Source organism: Pygoscelis adeliae, unplaced genomic scaffold (genome assembly GCF_000699105.1).
Source record: "Pygoscelis adeliae isolate BGI_AS28 unplaced genomic scaffold, ASM69910v1 Scaffold186, whole genome shotgun sequence".
NCBI classification, from domain to species: Eukaryota; Metazoa; Chordata; class Aves; order Sphenisciformes; family Spheniscidae; genus Pygoscelis; species Pygoscelis adeliae.
The window spans coordinates 5,448,242-5,469,644 of record NW_008825071.1 but is presented as its reverse complement, the minus strand read 5'-3'; the positions used below and the strand labels follow the sequence as shown (position 1 = coordinate 5,469,644).

At 40.7% G+C, this 21,403-nt stretch overlaps 1 protein-coding gene across 1 annotated transcript in view; it reads right to left on the bottom strand.

Moving 5' to 3' along the window:
• Positions 1 to 21,403, bottom strand: part of HIVEP1 (human immunodeficiency virus type I enhancer binding protein 1) — a 119,041-nt gene that overhangs the window by 626 nt on the left and 97,012 nt on the right. Inside the window, exons 4-8 of the mRNA XM_009326545.1 lie at positions 16,902 to 17,035; positions 15,374 to 15,549; positions 13,215 to 13,319; positions 3,551 to 4,068; positions 14 to 733 (exon numbers count right to left, since the gene is read on the bottom strand). Coding sequence (XP_009324820.1) covers positions 14 to 733; positions 3,551 to 4,068; positions 13,215 to 13,319; positions 15,374 to 15,549; positions 16,902 to 17,035 — 1,653 coding nt within the window. The remainder of the gene's footprint in view (positions 1 to 13; positions 734 to 3,550; positions 4,069 to 13,214; positions 13,320 to 15,373; positions 15,550 to 16,901; positions 17,036 to 21,403) is intronic.

Sequence of the window (21,403 nt, the reverse complement as noted above, 5' to 3'; positions counted from 1 at the left end):
GCGAGGCGGGCGCCTCGGAGGCTCCTGGCCCCTCGGCGCCGACGGGGCTGACGGAGGGGATGAGGGTCGGCAGGGCGATGTTGAGTATCTGCAAGCCGGGAATGTGGGCCTGTGGGCTGGGGTTGCCCTGCGGGGACGCACCGGCAGTCAAAACCTGGAGGCCCACGGCGTTCAGGGTAATTCCCGAAGGGCGCATCTGCGGGGCGATGTTTGTGTTTGCCAGGCCCAAGATGTTCACCGTCTCCATGCCCAGCGGTGGCAGAGGCTGCAGGCTGGGTGTGCTGAGACCCTGGATGCCCGGCACGCTCACCTGGCCTATGGGAATGCACGGCACGACGCTGTTCACCTCGGCGACTCCCATGGGATTTGGAGCAGCGGCGGCCGCGCCGCCCGTCTCGCCGAGGGCGCTGGTAGTTCTGTGAATCACACTAACAGCAGGGATAGTGAGCTGCACCGGCCCTGCCTGGATGGGAACGAAGGTGGAGTAGGTGGCCAGGCCAGCAGGGACCACCTGAATCCCCCCGACCGGTACTGTGCCGTAGGGTGCCTTGGCTTGCCGCTGTGAGTGCAGGGGGAGGTGGCTGAAGAGGTGAGTTTGGGGAGCCCTCAGCTCGGTGGCGTGCTGCGGGCACCCAACCAGCTTCTCCTCTGGGATTTCGGCATAGGGTGACGGCGCTGTCGTTTGCATGCTGCGGTCCACCGGTGAGGAGGGAGAGCTGACGGAGGGTGTGCTCTGCGAGAGAACAACACAGGCGTGTTAGTGCGGCGGCCACCGCTATCCTCCAGTGAAATGAAAACGCAAGGTAGCTAGGACTGCTTCCCACACTCCCTTTTAAGAAAAACCACCAACAAACGGGTTCACAGTATATACTGCCCAGCTTGAACAATGCACTGATTTCCTTCCTTTCTTTTTCCAACTCCTTCCTCGCCCACTAATTGAATTTTCCTCTCCTAATTACCCTGGCTAATTTCCCTTGAACACTAGTACTCAAAAACATTGCTGAATATCCTTTGTATGTGTTTTTTAAGGAGGGAGAAGGCTTTGGAGAACTGTTTTCTGTGGAAATCACCTCAGGCAAGAAGGTTAAATAAGCATAAGCTGGCTTTTTTGATGCACCAGGTTCCTCTCCTGGAGGCATTACAGCCTCTGGCAGGCAGAGGCAGCATCATGGCACATCTGTCTGTAGGTGCTCCTAATGTGGAAGACAGGCGATATGCAGTGACAAGAGATGGATGACAACTACAGTGCCTGCAGAGGCGGAGGTGACGGGCGGATACTGGAGCAAGACGTGGGACCCACAGCCTACTGCTGCCTCAGCTCGCCGTGATTTGGTGCACACACCTGGATTGATAATCGTATTTATATGCTCCCTTTTCTTCTCACATAGTCTGTGTTACCAAGGCTGGCAACTCCTTTCCTTAAAACACCTAAAACGAGAATTCTTAAACTGCAATTGCAATCTTGCAGTATCTTTTAGCTTTAGGCATACTCATAACACATAAAGAGTGGTGCAACTATATTTAGTTTGTATAGTCCTAAACTGATAATTCTGCGGCTTTGACCAAACTCCCAAGAAATCTCTAGAGCAGGCACAAAACGAAAACACTAAAAGAAATGCTTTCGAAAACTGCTGGTAGGAAATGTATTGGTTGAAGGAGAATATGATTTACTGACTACGCAGTGCTGACCAATCTGAATGGGAAGATGGGTGTAAGAAGGAAGCCAACACCCTCCTCAGAATTAAGTCCTGTCTGACACCTCACAAGAAACCCTGATAAACTGGTACGGATGCTTTCGAAGGAACATACAACAGCCTTCCTGAGCTGTCTTGACCCCTTGTCTCGATGGCAAGAAGTGGGATCCACAACCGTTCACAATAGGAACAGACTGTAGATTAACCATCAGACACACAGCTGCCACTTCTTTTGGTCTGGGAAAGGAGGAGGTAGTCTGGAAAGGAATTACTGCCTTGTATTACTTACATGCCTTTTTTTTTTTAATATATTAATGTAGACTATTATTAGAGCTATATTAATGAAGACCTTTCACCATTTTTAATTGTGTGGATATTTTCTTGAGACTTCAGTGGTTCTGTTCAATGAGGGAGTAAACTCAGTCGAATGTCTTTCTGGTATCTATTGGCAACAACTGAAACCCAAAATCCACATATTAAGTTCCTACACCTTTGGTGGCAGGTATATACAGTGATCAGAGACCACTACATTTTATTCTTTGTCATACTACAAAATCGCTCCAATTTACATTTGCCACACAGACTCACAGTTCTTACAAACAGGAATGAACCTGTGTCAATGAAATGCAGCAATAATTTTTACTGTTTCTCCTTGCCAACAGTTCACTATCTTCAATTTTGTAAAAAATAAATCCAGTAGTACAGCCTTTCAAAGAAAAATCAAGCCAGTAAGTACTTAAACCAGAATGAAATTTTTACTTACTGTTTATGCTTTTGAAATTTTCCTGCTGCTTATTTTTCTATAACTGCATGCATATACTATTTGTAAATATTGCATTAATCACAGAGAAGGCAGTAATTACTCCTTTATTTAAACTACATTTTGCATCATATTTTTCTGAGCATTATTCTGGAAAGCTCTAACGCCTTCATGGTCTGCAGTAAAACTTCAAAACTTTCAAGAGATATCCTTTGGGTCAATCAGGTATGTGACTTATACCATCCCCATTACAGTCCATTAAAATACTGCTAAATTGTAAAAGGCTTAACACCTGCCAGTTCCCCCCTGTGACTTCCTCCGCAGAGTTTTAAAGCCAACAGTTGCCAAAATTACTGAAGCTCCTGCAGCCTTGCACACAGACTGACCTCATCACTGCTCTGAAGAGCCGTGTGTCTAGAATAGGCGCGGGCAAAATTGATCCTTTTCTGATTACAATGTTCTTTCACCTCGGAGAAAAACTGAGCACTGGGAACTGAGGTCTCAGTTCTGCGCTCTTCTCTCCTTTTGTTATTGCGCAAGGGCAATCTCCTAGTTTCCCTGAACATCTGGTGCTCTTTCTAATTCTACTACTAAGCATATTTGGAGGAGAGATAAGCAATTGCACAATTTTTTTATAGTGATAAGGCAAAAACCTTTGGGACTAGATTAATTTCCCTTGGGAATTACCAATGATTCTATTGTCATACTTCAGAGTGAAATGACTTCTGAATTCTATCATTTTCCTCTGAAAACTTCATAACCACCACCACATGTTCATTCTATGTATGTGTTATATCCCTTCTTATTTGTAATACAATCTACCAGCTCCAAACTTCAGTTCAAATGGCCATATTGCAATTAATCCTTTCAGGGAGAAAACTAAGACTTTGAAAAGCAGTGCTCCTACAACATTGCTGTTTCTAGAGTCCTACACATCTGTGCTTCGATGACTTTCAACTCCTCTTAAAGAGTCATCAGCCAACAACTCTAAGAATGAAGGGAAAGGCAAACATTTTTATCTTTGAAAAACCTCCAAAAAATCTTTAAAAGGAGGATTTAAAATCCCACTCTCTCCCCCGGAGTCACGCATTCCTACCTTTGTAAGAGCTGCAGTCGATATTAAGGAGTGGCCCAAGGCTGTTTCTGGATTGGGGTAATCCACAGACATCTGGCGACCTGGAGATGAAGGAGCGATGTCTGTCAGAGCCGCACTAGCACTGCGGGGACCGACTTCTCTCCCCTGAGCTTTATCCTCCTGTGCTTCCTGATGGGTGAATTCTGCTGGGGACCTGGAGGTCCTGCTAACCGACTGCACCGTGCTAAGGATGGTCATCTTCGTCAGCAGTGCTTTTGGCAGACCATCCATAGAGTCCGTGTGAACCCCAGCAAAACAGTCTGGAAGTCTGATGTCTTCATCGGTGCTGGCGGCATCCTGCAGGCTGTGTCGAGAGGGGTGATGCTGGGGGCTGGCCGTCACCGAGGGGGTTGTGGATAGGACTGACTCAGCCTGGCTGTCTTCATCATCATCTTCATTGTCATTTTCATCTTCATCTGCACCATCAGACTCCTCCACATCATATCCTGACCGGTCATAGCCAAATCTTTGCTTCTCACCTGCAAAAGTGGGAATTGGAAGGTAAGCCAATGAAGGTCCTGGACTGACTGGGAAGGAGGTGGGAGGGAGTAATTAGAAACACCAAAAAAACCACATGGCATGTGCATTTTTCAGTCACATCCCATTGCATCAAAGCAACAGGGAAGATTTTCATTTTTATTTTCCAGCGTACATGTTTAATTATACAGCTACATAATCTCTCATCTTCTGCTTCCGTGTTGGTTTTAACCTTCTGGATTTGGCTGTTTTCTTTTAAGCCGTTTATAACCATTTGCTCAAAGTCACCCTTCACTCTTTTGCTTGGGGAGAAGTGAGCAGATTCCCAGTTCATTAAGTTCCCTGTGACGACATACGAAGGCTGGTCTGCCAACCTTAGCGGTGGGATATTCTCTAGCTGCTTCTGACTCATAAGTGGGTGTCCTTGTACCCAATATGAATCACTGCCGCAAAGGTTTTTGAAGGATGCAAACAGAAAGACTGGAGCCTGTTAGTCAGGAATCTGTCTCGTTAACAGGCAAAAGAGACCAAAATTAGACCTTACCAGACTTCTTCACTTTGCTAATGTTTTGAAAGGTTTATTAACAAATCACCCAAGACGTCCTAGGAGGCAAGACAGCCCTAATCCTATCAAAACCTACCTATGCATGAAACTTTGCTCACATGAAGAAGCCCTCCTGACTTCAAGTCTTAAAGTCAAATTGCTGTCTAGTGGCAAATTCCTCTACAAAATACAGCTCTGCTGCAGCTTTTTACCTTCTTTTATATCATAACTTGGAAAGAAAGAATCGTCTTCATTAAAGAGACAGAAAATCCCATCTGCTGTATCTGATTCCAAGCCAGACTGTCTGGGATCATATTTTATAAAAGACAGAATGCTTTGAATGCACTAATATTTTATATTCCATTAAAGGTCTGTCTGCTGAGCTGTCCAACAAAAATATCAGCATAAAAATCATTTGGCTCTGCAAACGCAATGATGGCTGGTTAGTTAAAATCTCAGAGATCCCGTTCTAGGGAAATCTACACGGCAACTTACCATCAAAATGAACGATTCTGAAAAAAATCAGACCCTTAAAAGAATTTGAATGTACTACCAATACTTTAGGCTGCTACATTACCAAAACCAAAATAAGCATCTTGAACTCCAAGTAAAATAAATGGGTTTAATTGAGCTACCTCTCAATAAGTTACCCACCATTATAAGCCTTTATGTTTTCAAATGAGCAATGCAATTAGGAACGAGACTAATAGCTTCTCTGAAAAAATCCCTCTGTAATGACTTTGCCCCTCTTTGCCTACACAGTAATTTGTACATTAATTAAATATGGAAACTATAGATTTTCTACATTTATTACAGCAGGCACGAAACCGAAATGTTATGAAAAATACCCAAATCCTTCAGGTCATTGGAACGATACAAACAAAAAAATTTTTTAGAATTTTAAATAGTCTTCATTTATAATTCTCATCTACAAACAAAGCTGTTCAAAAAAGAAAATACATTTTAGTGGAAAAATTAATTCAGTAAGGTCCATTCAAAAAATACGGCAAGTAGGATTGTTAAAAATATTATTAACAAAACCACATGGAGTTATTCAACTTTTTTTTTCCTCTATACTTCTGTCATTTCTCTTCTTCAAACAAACGGTGTTTCCTCATCATTAATTTGCAAAGCAAACAAACACATCTAAAATGTTAGAACCTCGGCATGTGTTTGATTTCTGAATGGAAGTAACTTCCCTCAATGCCTCTGTAACAGATCTCGAGACTTCTCCATGTGTCACATCTAAAGGGTGACCCATGCATTTCCTGCAACTCTTTAAAGAATGCATGGGGCATTGCAAAGTCTTGGATTTCAGTCCGGACTCCCTCTTAACTTTGGTCTCTTTACCGACATCACATAACTATTCTCTGGGAAACCCTACTGTTTCTTTTCTTTTTTCTCCCTCTCTCCACATGAATCACATTTTCTATGAAAGCTGATGTCAATCACAAATGACTGTCTCCACCGGCAAGAGAAACTACCTGAAGTAATTAGACTGACTTGTCACATTGGTAAAGCAAGGAAAACATATGCTTGAACAATGCCCTGATTTACAATAAGAAACTATCTTTTTTGAAATCAACATTTAAAAACGCTACAGGATTTACTAGCAAATGCTGCTTATGTAGAAATTTTCTGCATATGTCTCGGCTTTCTAGAATAAAACCATGGAAAGGGAAAGGGGAACCATGTGTGGGACACAGATTCCTTACGTGCAGGACTCCGTGAGATATCATTTCCCTCCATTGTTTCCCTGTTTACCTCCACCCTTTGTGCATTTGCCAGCTTCTATTTAAGTGTGGTTACCTGGAGCCAAAGCCTGCAGTGTAGGCGAGGTGACAGCAATGAATGTGGTTCCCTTACTCCCACACCGCTTCGAAACGTCAGATGAAAAAAAACCCATTCCTGACTTGCTTGCTCTGGCAATGCACAAAGGAACGCTCTGCTCTGGCTTTTATACCTGCCTGCATGTCTGCTGAAACAAGAGGTGCCCAAGCTTTCGTAATTAGAGATCCCGTTAAGCATGGCTGTACATCAGTGGAGTTGCGAGAGGACCCGATGCTGGAGTTTTAAGTGGTGGAAGACGCAGGCAGGCTATGGCTCTTCTCCGAATGAGGCATCGAGCTGAGGCTGTGACCACTCCTTGTGGTGAAAGACTCTTTTCCAAACACTGTCTTGTTAACCAAGTAGTATTGGCCCCGATCCATTTTAGTAATGGTACGCTGCCTACTAAAGTTCCCTTGCAGTTTTAATTGGGGAAAAATTAATTCTTCGCTTCCTATCTTAAAACCGTGCACAATTATAGCCATATGCTTATGTAGCTGATATATTTAACTAGAACTGACTCAATTTCCAAAGGGAACAAAATGACTTCTGTGTTTAACTTTGTATGAGGTTGTAAAGCAGCATGGGATATTTTAGAATGAAGGATGTGTCATAAATTTAAAGGCCACTAGCATATGGGGAAATGGCTTTTGGCATGAAAGTTCACGTTTTATTTTAAAAAAACAGAAAACAGGAAAAAAGTTTCACACTATTAAGTGAAGCCTTTACGAAAGCTACTTCTCTTTCAAATTTGTAACTCTCACCATTTTAACAGAAAGGCTGTTCAAGGCTGCCTCAATTTTTTATAAATAGTGTTTTTGGAAGAGTAGGGAATGTCTCTCATCCTCTGTCAACTGCTGCAATCTTTTCTTTTAAACCCTTAACAAGACTTTCTTCTTCCTGGACTTCACAGGAGAAAGAGGAACTTTTGGCTACAGACACGAACTCTGCAAAAATTAGGAACAGCTGGGAATAAAGGTGTAATAGAAATGCGGACACAACTTTTGATTGGGGGTTTTGCTCACATGCCAGCTATCATTACTAAAATTGAGTTTTTAATCCTAGGTATTGAAGTAAGCGCATACAAATCATGGGCAAAAATCATCTTCGTCCTTCACTTATTTTGTTGTCAGTCCTCAGTTAGTTAATCAGCTCTGCATTGTGTTTGTGGTGTTGATGAGGTTGTTGGCTAAGGCTCTGTTATGCTGACATTTTACCTCAAAGCAGGGAAAGAAAAAGCTTCAAGTTCTTTAGCACAATAGCATTAGCTGGACTTATCAGCATCCTAATATGTCCATTAGTGAAGCGCCTGGGGCTGATAAGTCCATGAACTGCTTTTTCCAGTTGTGATGCTATGAATTAGGTAACTGAAATAGGTCTCTCTATGTACTTTGAAGTTCTTTATTTTAAAAGTTTTTCCTACAGGAATCCTTACTGTATATGGTTTTAACAACAGCCATCTAATTATCATCATACTGCAAAGTACTAAAAGAAAGGTTCTTCAGAATTTCAACCTACAGCTTTTAATTGCAATATTATCACCAATTAGTCCATCACATGACCTGACTTATCAGGCCCTGCTACAGACTTAGCAATTTCTGCACCAAATCCAATGATAAAGTTCAACGGCTTGTAACTTATTCATACTTGGTTATAACTTATTCATATTTAGGTAGATTTTCTCATAAAGACCAAATGTTAATTTTCGTTCTTTCACTTGCAGGAAGACAAGAAAGACCTGAAAATAGAAGTCCAGACTGCTGAAGTTTTACACGTTCCTAAGCAAATGGACAGTTACGTAGATAACTATAGGATTGCTATTAGCTCTACTTACACAGATTAACGACATAGCTTACTAAGTATCTGTTGGTCTGTTCACTATTTATTCCTATCTAAATTTAAATTTACTGAGTTTATTTGCTTTTAGCACCTGAGTAATACAAACCAGTGTTTATCACCTCAAATTGTGTAAGCATCTTCAGTTATGGATTAATATCTACATAAAAGCAGTTAAAAATAAAGCATCTGTTCTGTATTATATATTCTCCATCAAACTCAAGAAAAAAATATATACTATGGCAATAAAGGCAGAAATATTTTTTAGTATGTCATCATATTATCATAAACTTGGAAGTAAGGTCTGTATGTCAGCAATGCACTCTCTATTTTCCTAAACAATTACAAGCTTAGACTTGCCCTTCACCTGTTTTATTAGTCTTGTAATAGTACTGTGAAATAACGCTAGCATCTATACCCAAACCTGCTGTCTCCTTGTCTTTCTAAGTCTGTTCACAGGCTTTACTTGACCGATTTCAGTCTTGCTTCAGCTACTGTCCACTGCTCATCACCATCAAACAGGACTCACAGTGACATCTACTGGGTTAAATTCAGACTGGTAATAGCCAGTGCTCCTCAGAGATGAGGAAAAAAAACAACCTGTGGGCTTTGACTTTCATTTCTAAGAGTATGGAAAGTAACAAAGTAAAACTAACCAAAAAAATATGAGTAACCTCTGTTTAAAGAGATTATTTACACCTAAGTCTTCCTCAGTAACCTGTATATTGTAAATCAACCCTAGCAACAGATAGTCTATTCCCAGGCTGTAGGTGTAGGGCTCCAGCATGTTTAATGTACATCTAGTTGAAGATTAGACACTAATATTAAGGCAAAAAAAAAAAAAGGATTAAAAAAAATATTTCTTGTAAGCTATACAGAATCATCCTTCCATTCTATTTGCAAAAGGAGGATATTATTGCAAGGATTTTCATTTATTTTCACTCTTTAAATTCAGGTGCAGTGAAAACACAGACTGAGTCACGATTAAGCTAATGAAGAGCCATGGAAACTCACTTAAGATCTACTATAAGAAATATATAGCTAATTAACTTAGAACCATTGTATCTTTAGAAGGCTTATTTAATACTGCAGAAAATGAAAGTGTTTTTTTAATATGTGTGTGTGTATATAAATACATATCTGAAACTTACAATTAGGTCTTTTCACTGGTAAAGTAATGAATATTTTGGGATAAAATTTCTCCATAGAGACCATTTAAATAAGTTCTGCCCATCTACTGATTTCATTATTAAATAACTATCCTGTGCAAGTTTACTCAGGCGTACCATACCACTCATACATTAGCTTACATATGAGATATTACAGGTTTAAAGTTCGTAACTGTTTTAATTTGAAGACAAATGATTGTTGTTTTTAAGACTGCACAGCAAAATACCGGGTCAACATGGCCAAAGAGGATATCCCCAGTTGCAGTCTGTCACACTAAACAGTTCACCTCGTCTGACAATTTAATTCAGATATTAACATTCCTTACATTGTAACCCCGTATTTTGGTGACAAGAACATTCCACAGAGCAGAAGATGAAAGATAAATGGATGAGGGAATGGTTTTGAATACAAAAAGCCAGGCCAGAAAGTACTTACTAATACCCAAATGATGACAAGTCCAAATACAAAGAATGCTATGTTAAAAGCTCTGATCACATACAGTCTCAGACAGCTAGAGAGCATCTCTCTTTTTTCCCTAGACGCTGCAGCACAACAAAATTTCAGCTTCTCAAATTACTAAAAAAACAGGCTCTGTGTGCGCGCATGCCTGTGTTCAGGACTGTGCACAATTCTGCACTCCTTATTCAATCTGCACGTCCTATTAATCTGTATTGCTATCAGGTCAAAGCTGACTTCTCATACGAATCTAAAAATGATACATTCAAACAACTGTGATTGCCTATGCTTTAAAAAAACTACAAAAAAATAGAACCAGCAAATTCCTTAGTAAATAAAAGGTTGGTGGCTTTGTTAAGTTTCTGGCTAATTCTCCAATTCAAAGTCTGGTGGAAGACATACAGCTTAGTTATTTTAAGCAAAGGTGTAGACATTTTTATTGCTGTAAGAATAATCAGTATTCCAAATGTTCGGATAACAAATCAGTTAAGAGACAGACAGGCATTCTCTGGGTCAGGAAACAGGCCAATCTCACACAGCCCATGGGCAGAAGAATATTTTTTTCTGAGGTCATAATTACTTTTTATCAGATTTTCTGCACCTTCCTCTACATCATCTCACACTGCCTTCCAACTGAGGAAAGAGATGGGACTCGGCAGACCACCGGCTTGAAGAGAGAGATAATTTTTTAACAACCACGCAACTCCTGAAGGAAAAAATGTACGTGTTTAAAGATGTCGCTTTTTAAAGCACCAAAAGGATACGCGACACAAACCCGCCGCCACCGCACGTCAGAGGAAGGAGGGGTGAAAGGGCCAAAGATGTAACGCCACGAGTGCGCCTCAATTCCCAAGGCCCATCACGTTTTCGTTTGTGGGTGACATACTGCTGGCAGGGCTGGCCCTAGAGCCCGGACCGGGCACGAGGGGTGCTGGCCCCGAACGCGAGCTCTGCTGCACTGCCCTGGGGAAAGGGCAGCCAAAGAGCCACGTTGTTAACTGAGACTGCCTAGACACCTCAAAAAAATAAATACATTCAATCACATTCAAACGTAGCCAAAAAATTAGCCTGTACAGGATTTCAGAGAGGGCAGCAGAACCACCTACATTAAAAAAAGCACGTATGCAAATACTTCACGCTTTTTTCCCCTCCTGACTCTTTGCCTTTAAAATGGGCCAACAAGCAAGTTTATAAATTACCACGAGAAATACCTTTAAGTGTGGCTAGGTGAGCTGAAAGATGAAATTACATTTTTAAAGTGTACAGTTACTCACTGAACTTAGATGGATAATTGTAAATGCCCTGTGTTATGCAGCAACTGGAGAGGCTGGACTGGTTTGGCTGCAGCAAATGCGTGTTTATCACGGGCTTAATTACCCTGCTTCTTGGATAGGACTTTCGTGCTGAGCTTTGTGCTGCACAGCTGGTTTTGCTGTGGGTACATGAGCCAGATCGTTTAGAGAAGGTAGGGATTTTATCACCAAGTTGTTTTTTGGTTTGAGGTTCTTAGTTGAAGAAAGAAATGTTACCTGCTCTGCGGGGGGAGCATGGAGGCTAAAATTTCTGGAAGAATGTCAAGAATTATGTACCAAATCCTATTGAATGTTTGTCTTGCCTTTTTTTCCAAAATAGAGTATTTAATTTATTAAGTAATTACTGTGCTGAAGCAAAGAACATATTTCAGGGAATATATAATATATTTATCCTGTGGTTACACACACCTGTACATGATATGTAAAAAGAGAGAGTCTCTCTCTCTCAAATAGTCTTAAAGCCAAAGGAAAGCAATCTTTCAGTGAACGTTTGAAATGGCTTACTTCTACCAGCTGCTACTGATAATTCTGTTAACATTTGAAACATTTCCCATTACATTATAACCACAAATGCAATTTTTAATGTACACAATTGGGAATATCGACTTATCAATCAATAAAATGTTTTCAGTTCCTAGTAAATGGAAATACCTGTTCAGCTGTAGTTTAGAAAACCAAATAAAATGTCGAAAGCTACAAAACATTGCTTAAAAAAGCGACGATTTTTCTGTCACGTGAAGGCTGAAAATGTTAATGAAAACTGTTCCTCTGTGAGAAAAGGACAGTAATTTGTACTGCCGCTTATCTTCTGTGTTATTTATTTGGTACCTCCAGTTGCAAAGGGGGGCACGTTTTTAGCTTACTAAAAAGGAATCTATCAAAGAATGCCAAAAAAGGGAAAACGCAGGTTTCTTTGTACCTAGCGCACTACTGAATCATACCAGCTGAGTCACATTCCCAGCATTATTTAGAATTAGATTCAAGCTGATTTGCTTATTCTGCTAGCGGTTGTCATATGGGAGCAAACGCATTCATCTTTCTTGCCCTTTACTGTTGAAATAAAGATCTCCACTGCCTTCTTTTCTCAAAACCTCATCCGCAATCTAATAAACCATTCCACCGGAGGAGGGAAAATACAACAAGGCAAGGCAACAGGACTCATCTCCCTGCTGAGAAACAAGAGGCAGGAGAAAGTGCCACCACCGCACCGAGACATGCCGAGATCCGAAACAGAGTCCTAACGCACAATCCTGTTCTCCAACTCACTGCGTCTGGTGCAGCTACATCCTTCTTATCATGCTGAGCAAAACCTGCGCGAGCCCGGTTTGGCCCTCTTTGACTGTCCTTGATCTCATCTCCTCTTCAGCGGAGCCACCTCAGGATGCGGGAAGTGCAGAATTCCAATTATTAGGAAATACATTCATTTTGATAACATCACTAATGGAGAAGTAGTACAGGTCACGATGAAAAATGTTCATAATTTCTATCTGCCGATTTATGCCCAATTATTTGTGAAGGAGGACAGAACTCTACGCTGGAAGATGATTAGCCTCCTTACAAAACACTCAGCAACATACTTGTGATTCTAAGTGGCATGTTAGTGACATAATTTTTATAAAAATGTGCATCTCAAAACTCTGACAATTTCATGCACAACTGTTTTCAAAGAAACACTACATTTGACTAGATTTTTTTCTAGGCAAACAGCTGTTTTTCTGGTATTTTCAGACTTGTCATATTTATCTGTGAAACTGATAAAGTTAAACTGCGTAATACTTTGTGAAAAATTCAGCAGCAATTTATCTTTAGCATATGCTTGTCATTTCTTTCGGTGAAGGTTTTTCCAGTATTTCTTACTCCCTTGGACCAGCTTCTAAGATTTTTATCTCTGTATCTTTTGCCTGTACAAGAATTTAAAAGCTTTGGAAAAGAAAGGGTAAGAAACTGGGATGACAAAATAAATACAAAAATGCAGTAAAGAAAGAAGATTTTAATTTCTTACCAAATTCTTCTTCTCCATCCTGGTCATCTATTAAGCCTACTGAGACTCCCAAATCCATGCATTTCTTGCTATGTGCCTTTGACTTCATATGTTTTGTTAAATTTCCTTAAGAAAAAATGAAAAAAATCAACTGCTCTGTGTCTACACAAATGTATACAAATATAAGCTCAACACGTCTATATCTTATTCAGCTTCATTTATAACCACCTGTATAATTTGATTTCACGTTTGATAGAACCTTGCCCCTCAACGCAAGCTGTCAAGGGCTGTGGCAGATTCACCATCCTGAATACTACTAGCTCCCTGGCTACATTTCATGAAGTTCTTTATTGAGATAAAATAGAATAGGATGGAAATCCTAGATGATGATGTATTTTGCACTGGTGTAAAAGATCCCTCATTTGTTTATGGCAAAGTATAAAAAAGGCTGATTCAGTCTTCAGAGTCATGTTGACAGAAAGCTACCGTGTGAAACTGAAGTTCGTATCTTGCAGCTCTTTTAGTATTTGATGGATTCTGGTTTTAGTGTAATCATTTTCACTGCCGACCTAAACAAAAAGATTAGTTTTATTCAAAATTGGAGCATGAACGTATTTGATCTGAATCTCAAAAGTGAGTGCATAACTGCTGAGAGGCCCCACAGGCTGTTCTCCCCTCCTCCTTTGAAAAGAAAATATGGCAAATATCATCAAGAAAAGGTTAAGAGTAGATCAGAGAACTGTAAATGATGATATTTGTATGTTATTACAGGTAACTGCTCACTTTATACTTCCTATTGCCTCTCAAAAACTGTTTCTTTGAGGTATTTCAATGGGAGAAATTACAGTGGGTGAAATGGTGACTCCTCTATGGTTATGGAGTACTTTATTCCTGCTTCGAAACGAAGCTAGGAATTCACCCCAAATTTTGAAATAACTTTTATGAAGCTATATGACTATATCGACTCACAAAGAGCAAATTTCCCAGCTTTACATACTGCACGAAGTTACTGGCTACACCGTCCTGTCATGAAGGGTGGATTACCAAACATCAAGCACCCAGCTGTGGGACTGACTCTGCCAGCAGTAATGGCAACATCTGGGCATAGCAACTGCAGAAGAGGAAGCAAATACAAGCATCTGCTACAACTGAAACCAGGGAGAATTTCAAACGAGCAGAACTTAATGACTTGAACTTGGCCAGCACGCCTACGCTGCAAAAACCACCATCAGAATTTACTGGGTTCACACTCCGACATTTCATCTTAAAGGCAACGTGATGACCCGGTGCGCCAGGATGCAGCGGTAGGTTTTGACGTATCTAAAGACTATCCATCCCACTTTCTGCAGCACTGGGTTATTTCTTGGAAGTTTCCCACCCAACTGCTGAGTAGTCTTGAACCCACTAAAAATACAAATGTTTCTGAGGTTACAGCTGGGGGTGATTATTGCTAAATTATGTTCAAAGCCAAGAAAAATTTTGCTGCTTAGAATTTTTTCACTGAAAGTATTTTGGCTGTGAAATTCTCCTGTCTGTTTCACTTATTTTGAGTCCTGGATCTACCACTGTTTAATATACCACCTGCTTAAACTAGGATGCATTTAAGTATCTGGTGTAAACAGGCTTTAAAAAGTAGGGGTCCATCATCTTTGGGTCTTAGAAGGTCAAGCGGAAAGTGAACCTTGTCCTTCAGGGGTATAAAAAACATTTTAATATACCAATTTAATTTAATTTAAAGGTGAATTTCTTTCCTGGAGCAATTAGTTGGATGCAAATAGGAGTACAATATATGTCACTGTCATACCTCCGAAAGATCACCGCTAGGGACTTAAAATTCTGTGTTCCCATCCCTACCTAGGATGAGCAGCTAACCAGCTCACGTATCTTCACCTAACTTTCATCATATTCCCATATGACTTCCCTCTTCCACTCCAATTTCTCACCTACCGTGGCATGCCACACAGTTCATTCATATAAAGATGTGATTATCTGAATAAACATACAAAAGACAAAGGAAAAGAAGGAAATCAGAAACTACAAATATTTGAGGCATTAGACAAAAAAACTCCACAGAGAGGCAACTTCTTTAGCTTATGAACAGCCAAATGTGAGAAGAAAAGAATTATACTTTAAAGTAGAAAGAAAAAAGAGGAAAAACGTACACAGAGAAGTACCCCTACCTTTAGTTTTGAAGGAAAAGTTGCAGTAATTGCAGTGGTAAGGACGGACATCTGTATGTGTGCGAATATGCTTCTTCAGCATGCTGGGTTTCTTGCAACGTATTCCGCATTCTTCACAGATATACTTCCCTCTCCCTCTCCCCCGAACATACACATAGTCTTCATTTGACTTGTACCTAGGAACAGTACCGTAAGGGTAAGGCAATTAGTTGTAATGGGAAAATTATTCTAGTTAGAAACCCTAATCTACCAGAATTTTAAAAATAATATAATAGATGAAAATGAATGACTGACAAAACCAATCATGCTCTTTTTCTGCTCAACTTCTGCATTTACTTGTCCATAGGTAACCATGGACTTGTTTAGGAATAACGGCACATCTTTTTTAATAAAGGTACTGTTTGACACTAAGCATTTAAAGATTTCAAATTTCCTCTTTGCAACCCAGGAACATACTTTTAAAAAGTGTCAGTTCTTGGAAGCGGGTTTGGGCACCACGAGGAAGCTTTAAAAGAGCATCTGCGCGGCTCTGCGTTGGATGCAGAAAAGGAACAACATTAGTTACGACAATGGGAAGGTCTTTAAAATTCCCTATCAACGTGCCCCGGACTCAGCCTGCTGGGACTGCCTCTAGATGGAAAAAGTAATTCAGATCCAATTACACCCTTCGTATCTCTGCTCAAGGACGCCAAAGGCTGCGCTTAGTTTTTGTGAGCTGGTCCCTGCAACGTTTGGATCTGAGCAGAGACACATAGCAACGTTTTACCTGGGCAGCTGGTAATGGCTTAACTGCCGACCTAGAACGGATTCAAACCGGGAACCAATAAATGGAAAGCCCTAGAGCCCGCCACCAATGACGAGAATAATAAAGTATGCACCATTTGTGCTCAACATTTTTAGAAGTGTCGCTGGCACCTTTCTGCTAAAAAAATCTGTTTTATAAGATGTTGTACACGGCACAACACTGTGGCTAAAGCAACTGCTATTCAGATCAGGCAACCAATTTAAGTATTACAGTGCATGGACTAGGACTCTCAGTAAATATTTCCACGGCACTTTTCAAATCAGTTGTTCTCCAGCCTGTGTGTACCACAGCGAACTGCCAGACAGAGACTGTACCGCAGCCTGATGCTTAGCCCCTGGACTATATCCTCTCCGGCTACAGTTATACAACCTTACTGCAGAATACGTATTATTTATCACGTAAGAGAAATACAGGAAAAGAATTTACATCTATGGCTGTATCTAGCTGCCTTTACTGCTGATTAATGTTCGTCCTTTGGAAAAAATAAAAAAGAATCGCACTGCCTACTGTTCTTTATCTCATTACCCCGCCTCGTAATTATCATGGCTCCATGCTTCCGATGACTTTCCATTTTTCTTGGAAACGTAAACCAACATCCACAGACCACAGTATGGGAACTGTTACTTAAAATAAATCAAACAGGAAGCAACATCTCTACAAAGTCTAGAATCAAGGAAAAAATATCTTCCCAATGATATCTAGCATATAAAGTACAATACTTGCCCTCCATCAAATATTTTAATTCTTCTTGGTTCAGTTTTGATAAAGGAGTTTTCTTTATCGTGCTCAGTGCTTGATTCAGAGTTTTCCTTACTGCTGAATTCAGCTGGGGTCAGTTTTTTTCTATTTAACGCCCGCTGAAAGAAAACGAGGTATGTGTATCATTAAAGTTAGTATCTTTCATATGTCCTTCAAACCTGTAAGTTACGATGAATAAAAGCATCATAAAAGCCACAATTACAGTAACTGATTTTTTTACAATGTTAAGATACATGAAACAAAAAATATGTTTTGCTAAACTTCTTCTCTACTACGCATGGACTATTAGTGGACTGGCAAATCGAGACGGAGATTATGGCACTGTAGGAAACCAGGAATGCTTTGAATCTATAGTAGGAGATGCCTCTTCCTTCTTCAGGGAAGGTGAAGGTGATGTTTTTTAGCTCACAGCCAGCCTTCTACAGAGCAAAGATGCCTACAACGAAACCCAGTTGCTTCCTGAATGGCTACAGCTTTGCTCCTCTGCCCTCGACGCAGCCACTGGACTATACAGACGGGGCTCTGCAGCTGCACAATTCACTGCCTCCCACAATTTGCCAAAAAGGGGGAAACTTTAGCGTACAACCAGTTATCCGTGCTTTTTTCCCCCACTGCTCAAGTCCCGCAATGTTTCAGTAGCACATCCCCAGCTCTAGCTGCCTGGTGTCTACCACAGCAGGGCAGGGGCAGGGGCAGGGGGAGGAAGGCTTCCCTGGCTGCTCTCCATCCCATGGCTGCGGGTCTCGGGTCTCACCCCCCCGACCCCCCACCCAGCAGTGCCTCATGGCTGGCAGGAGCTGCTTTCCCACAGCAAAGAAGAGAAGGGTGGGAAGGAGGGGTGTACCAAGGCAAGATACTAACAGGTAACAGTTCTGATTGCTAATAGTTTTCAAAAAATATACCTGTTTTGGTGTGGAAATTGACTGTTCCTAATTTGGTAAGGTTATTAATAGGGGCTCCGGCACCCTTCCAAAGCAGGACTCCACACTTAATTCCCACTGCCAGACCAAATCACAAGAAAAAGTGTACAAGTCGTCTAGCAGAACAAAAATACATTTCTCCATTTCCCCTGATTATTAATTAAGGAACTTTTTTTTTTTTTTAAAAAGGAGGATGAGTTCCCCCAACATTTGCCAATTAAAATCTACTCCTTCCAAGTCTAGGATATTTATAAAATGGGCAACAATGAAGGAATGATCCAATTAGCCAGCAATTATTACTGCTGTATTTATAAACTGTTCTACCCACGTAGCTGGCACACTTACCACATTTGCTCATATTGATAAGTGAATAAAATGATGAGAGAAAGAAAAAGTCTGGCCTTATGTTTTGTACTCATTATGAAATTCAATGCTGTAAACTTGTGAATTCTTGGCAAGAGGAATGACTTCACTGGCTGACTTAAAATGGCTGATGAATTACACTGGTCGTTACATATATTGAAGGGTGACATCATTCTGGCACCCGGTCCTTGCCCATAGTCCTCCATGCAGTCTCAGCCACCGCCTTTACTTCCCACCTGATGAGGAATGTGGCTGATGAGGAATTAAAACAGATCAGAGGACAAGCATCTTCCTATTCCACTCAAAGCCCTAGGAATACGCACAGGCTGCAACTACTACTCCAATCCATATGCCTTCATGCAGCCCTCCGGTTGAGTTGGGCTGGATTTTCAAATATCTGAGCAGTTACACCAAAGCATGCGTGACAACTCTGCCTGTGTGTAGGAAGAAAGAAATTTCACCCTGCATGTTTTAACAGCATTCACATAAGGTGAAAGGAGAAGATGTTCTGGATGAGAAGTATCAGAAGGGGAGCCTACTCCCGTAATTGCAACTCAGCCATGTTGTAGCTCCTGAACACTTTCTGGCACATGAATGGCTTTTGTTTCCGCTGCAAACAAAGAGTAACAAGGTGACATTTGTAATATAACAAGAGAAAAGTAGTGGAAAATACAGAATACATACAATAAACCCAATACCACATAAATATTCCCAGCAGCTGGAATAATGCAATCTTTAAGTGCCTGATCTTTCAATCCTAAACACTAAGTATTCTTTCCAGATTCCATTTTCAAGAATGAAAAGACAAAGGAAAAAGAAAGATTCCAGAAGTATTCGGCCCACATTGCTATCCAAACTATGGTGAAACAGTGTTGTAATAAATTGTATATTCACAAAAGCACCTAGAGTGCAAAAACTAACACAAGGGCAAATACCTCTGGACCCTCTCCCCTCCCCTTCTTTTTTTTAAACACACGTTTATGTACAGACAGAAGACAGCCTAACATAGGTGTTCAAATTACTATTTACCTCCCACTGACGTACTTTAATTTACTGGTTATATGCTATTTTAGCAGTTGTTTCAGTGCATTAAACAAGCAAAATGCTGCTATCACAGAGATGCTCTAATAGAAACACTGAGCTGCTGTCACAGAAATCTATAGAAATGCTCACTGATAACGAAAAAAGCAGTCTCTCTAGTTTTTACGAAAAACTCCAAATTGACTTGGGTCCTCCGTAAATTTTAAAGAGCAGCCAGTCTCTAAGGAGCATGAGTTTCTTGTCTGGAAATCCTTTAACGTACCTCACCTAAAATCCCCCTGAACTCCACACGTACTAGTGGCAAGGGTAGAAAAATGGCAGCGCTGTAAAATGTTCCTCTCCACAATTACTTATGCCTTCCGTTTCTAGCACAGTCTTCTCTCTCTTTTTCCATAGAGACAAGGACCATGATTCATTTCTACTTTACTCGTTTTGCTCCAATTTAACTCCACTGTCTTCAATTACTGGTATAAGGCTGGAAAAAACCCGCTCTTAGAGCTGCCCAGAGACCAGAGTTCAATAGATACTTCTGGTACTTTACAACATCCCTTGGAAAAAAAACATGCTCGCAGCCTGAATCATCAAAGTTATAAATTTCAGATTAGAATAATCATTAAACATTTTTCCCATTGGCACATAGCCACTTGAGGAAAATGTTTTTAATATCTTTAAACTTTTACTAGTTTACACATAAAAATCTTCTGCATTTAACTACTTTCCAGTGGTGAGCTGGACTGTTGTGGCACATCATTCAAGAAAGGAAAGCTTTCCAGTTAGGAGAAACTTTCCATTCTTCAGCCTCTTCTTGCCCGAAAATCTTCACCCTGGAATACTGCACACATTACTGATTCGTTTCAGAGCGGGGAGTCAAGATCAATGCGGGGGCTTGAGAAAGGGCTCCTCATACACCACCAATGACTTCAGGTGAGGAAAACTGGTGAAAAATGATAATAAACAGAACAATAAAATAAAATGAGCAGGGAGATAAAATAAGCCTTTTCCATGCAGGTGAACTTCCTGTTACATTTTAACGTGCTGTACTCATTCCAGGAGCTTCTTTCACAATAACATTTTGTGGTTTGTTCTCTGAATCACTGGAACGTGGCAACTTCACCTATTGCCTCTGAGCAGTGAATTGTGAAGAGCAAACAAAGTCCCGGGGTTCCTTATTGTTTGCATTTTGTTCACATGTCTCTTCATTTCCCATGGCGTCTATTGTTGAAAGAATCGCCTTTTTTGTGACAGTGATTAGTAGCGGTTATGAAGCAGCATGAGATCCCTGTAAACACGACTTAGTTCTGGGGGCAAACCCAGGAGCAGTTCAGGAAGTCGCTTTATCTTGGTGAGAATATCAGCAGTTAAAGCCCCACGAGCAGAATACGCCAAATCACTCTGGAAGGGGCTATGACTGTGAGAGAGGAGGTGAGGCATAACAGTGCTGCATTTTTATTATTATTTATAAATTGGATTATAGTAGCACTTAAAGCTCTCTGTCAGGTCAGGGCTAAAATGTGCAAGCCACTTGAGCAAATACAACCCTCAGAGACTTGCAATCTAAACTGTGGTTCCCGAAGGAACGCAGGACCCTGCCAAGCTTTTAAGCAGGAAATCAATCACATTTTTTTGAGAATTATTTGCTAATCTGTTTGTTGGCTTTGTTGTTTTTTTTTTTTTAAATGGAGTATTAATTTCCAAAAGGACCTCCAACATTCTCCATCCTCAGTCTCAACCAGAAAAAACAGTAGGAGAATTACTGGGCATAAACCTAATGAGGAATTTCAGGTTTTGCTTTCTTTAAACATGGCTTCTGTGAGGAAGTTTCCAAGTTGGCATCGGCTATTCCATTACCAGGTCTAACTGGAGACTGGTAATACAGAGGTATATCGTAACAGCATCATCATCACCATCCTGGAAAGCGGCTGAAATCCTGCTGCCTGAGTCATTAAAAGGGAAAGCAGACAAACTCTGGAGGTGTTAGGTCATATCAGGTCTCTGAAATTTTTAATTTCTGCCATCCTGTATTTTGCTTGTAAAATCTGAGATGCCAATTAAACTTTAATTGGTGCTTTCTCGCTGCACTTTCTTCCTTCATAATAGCTCTGAGTAAAACCTGTAAATCAGCCGCAAGCAGAGCTTCAGAAC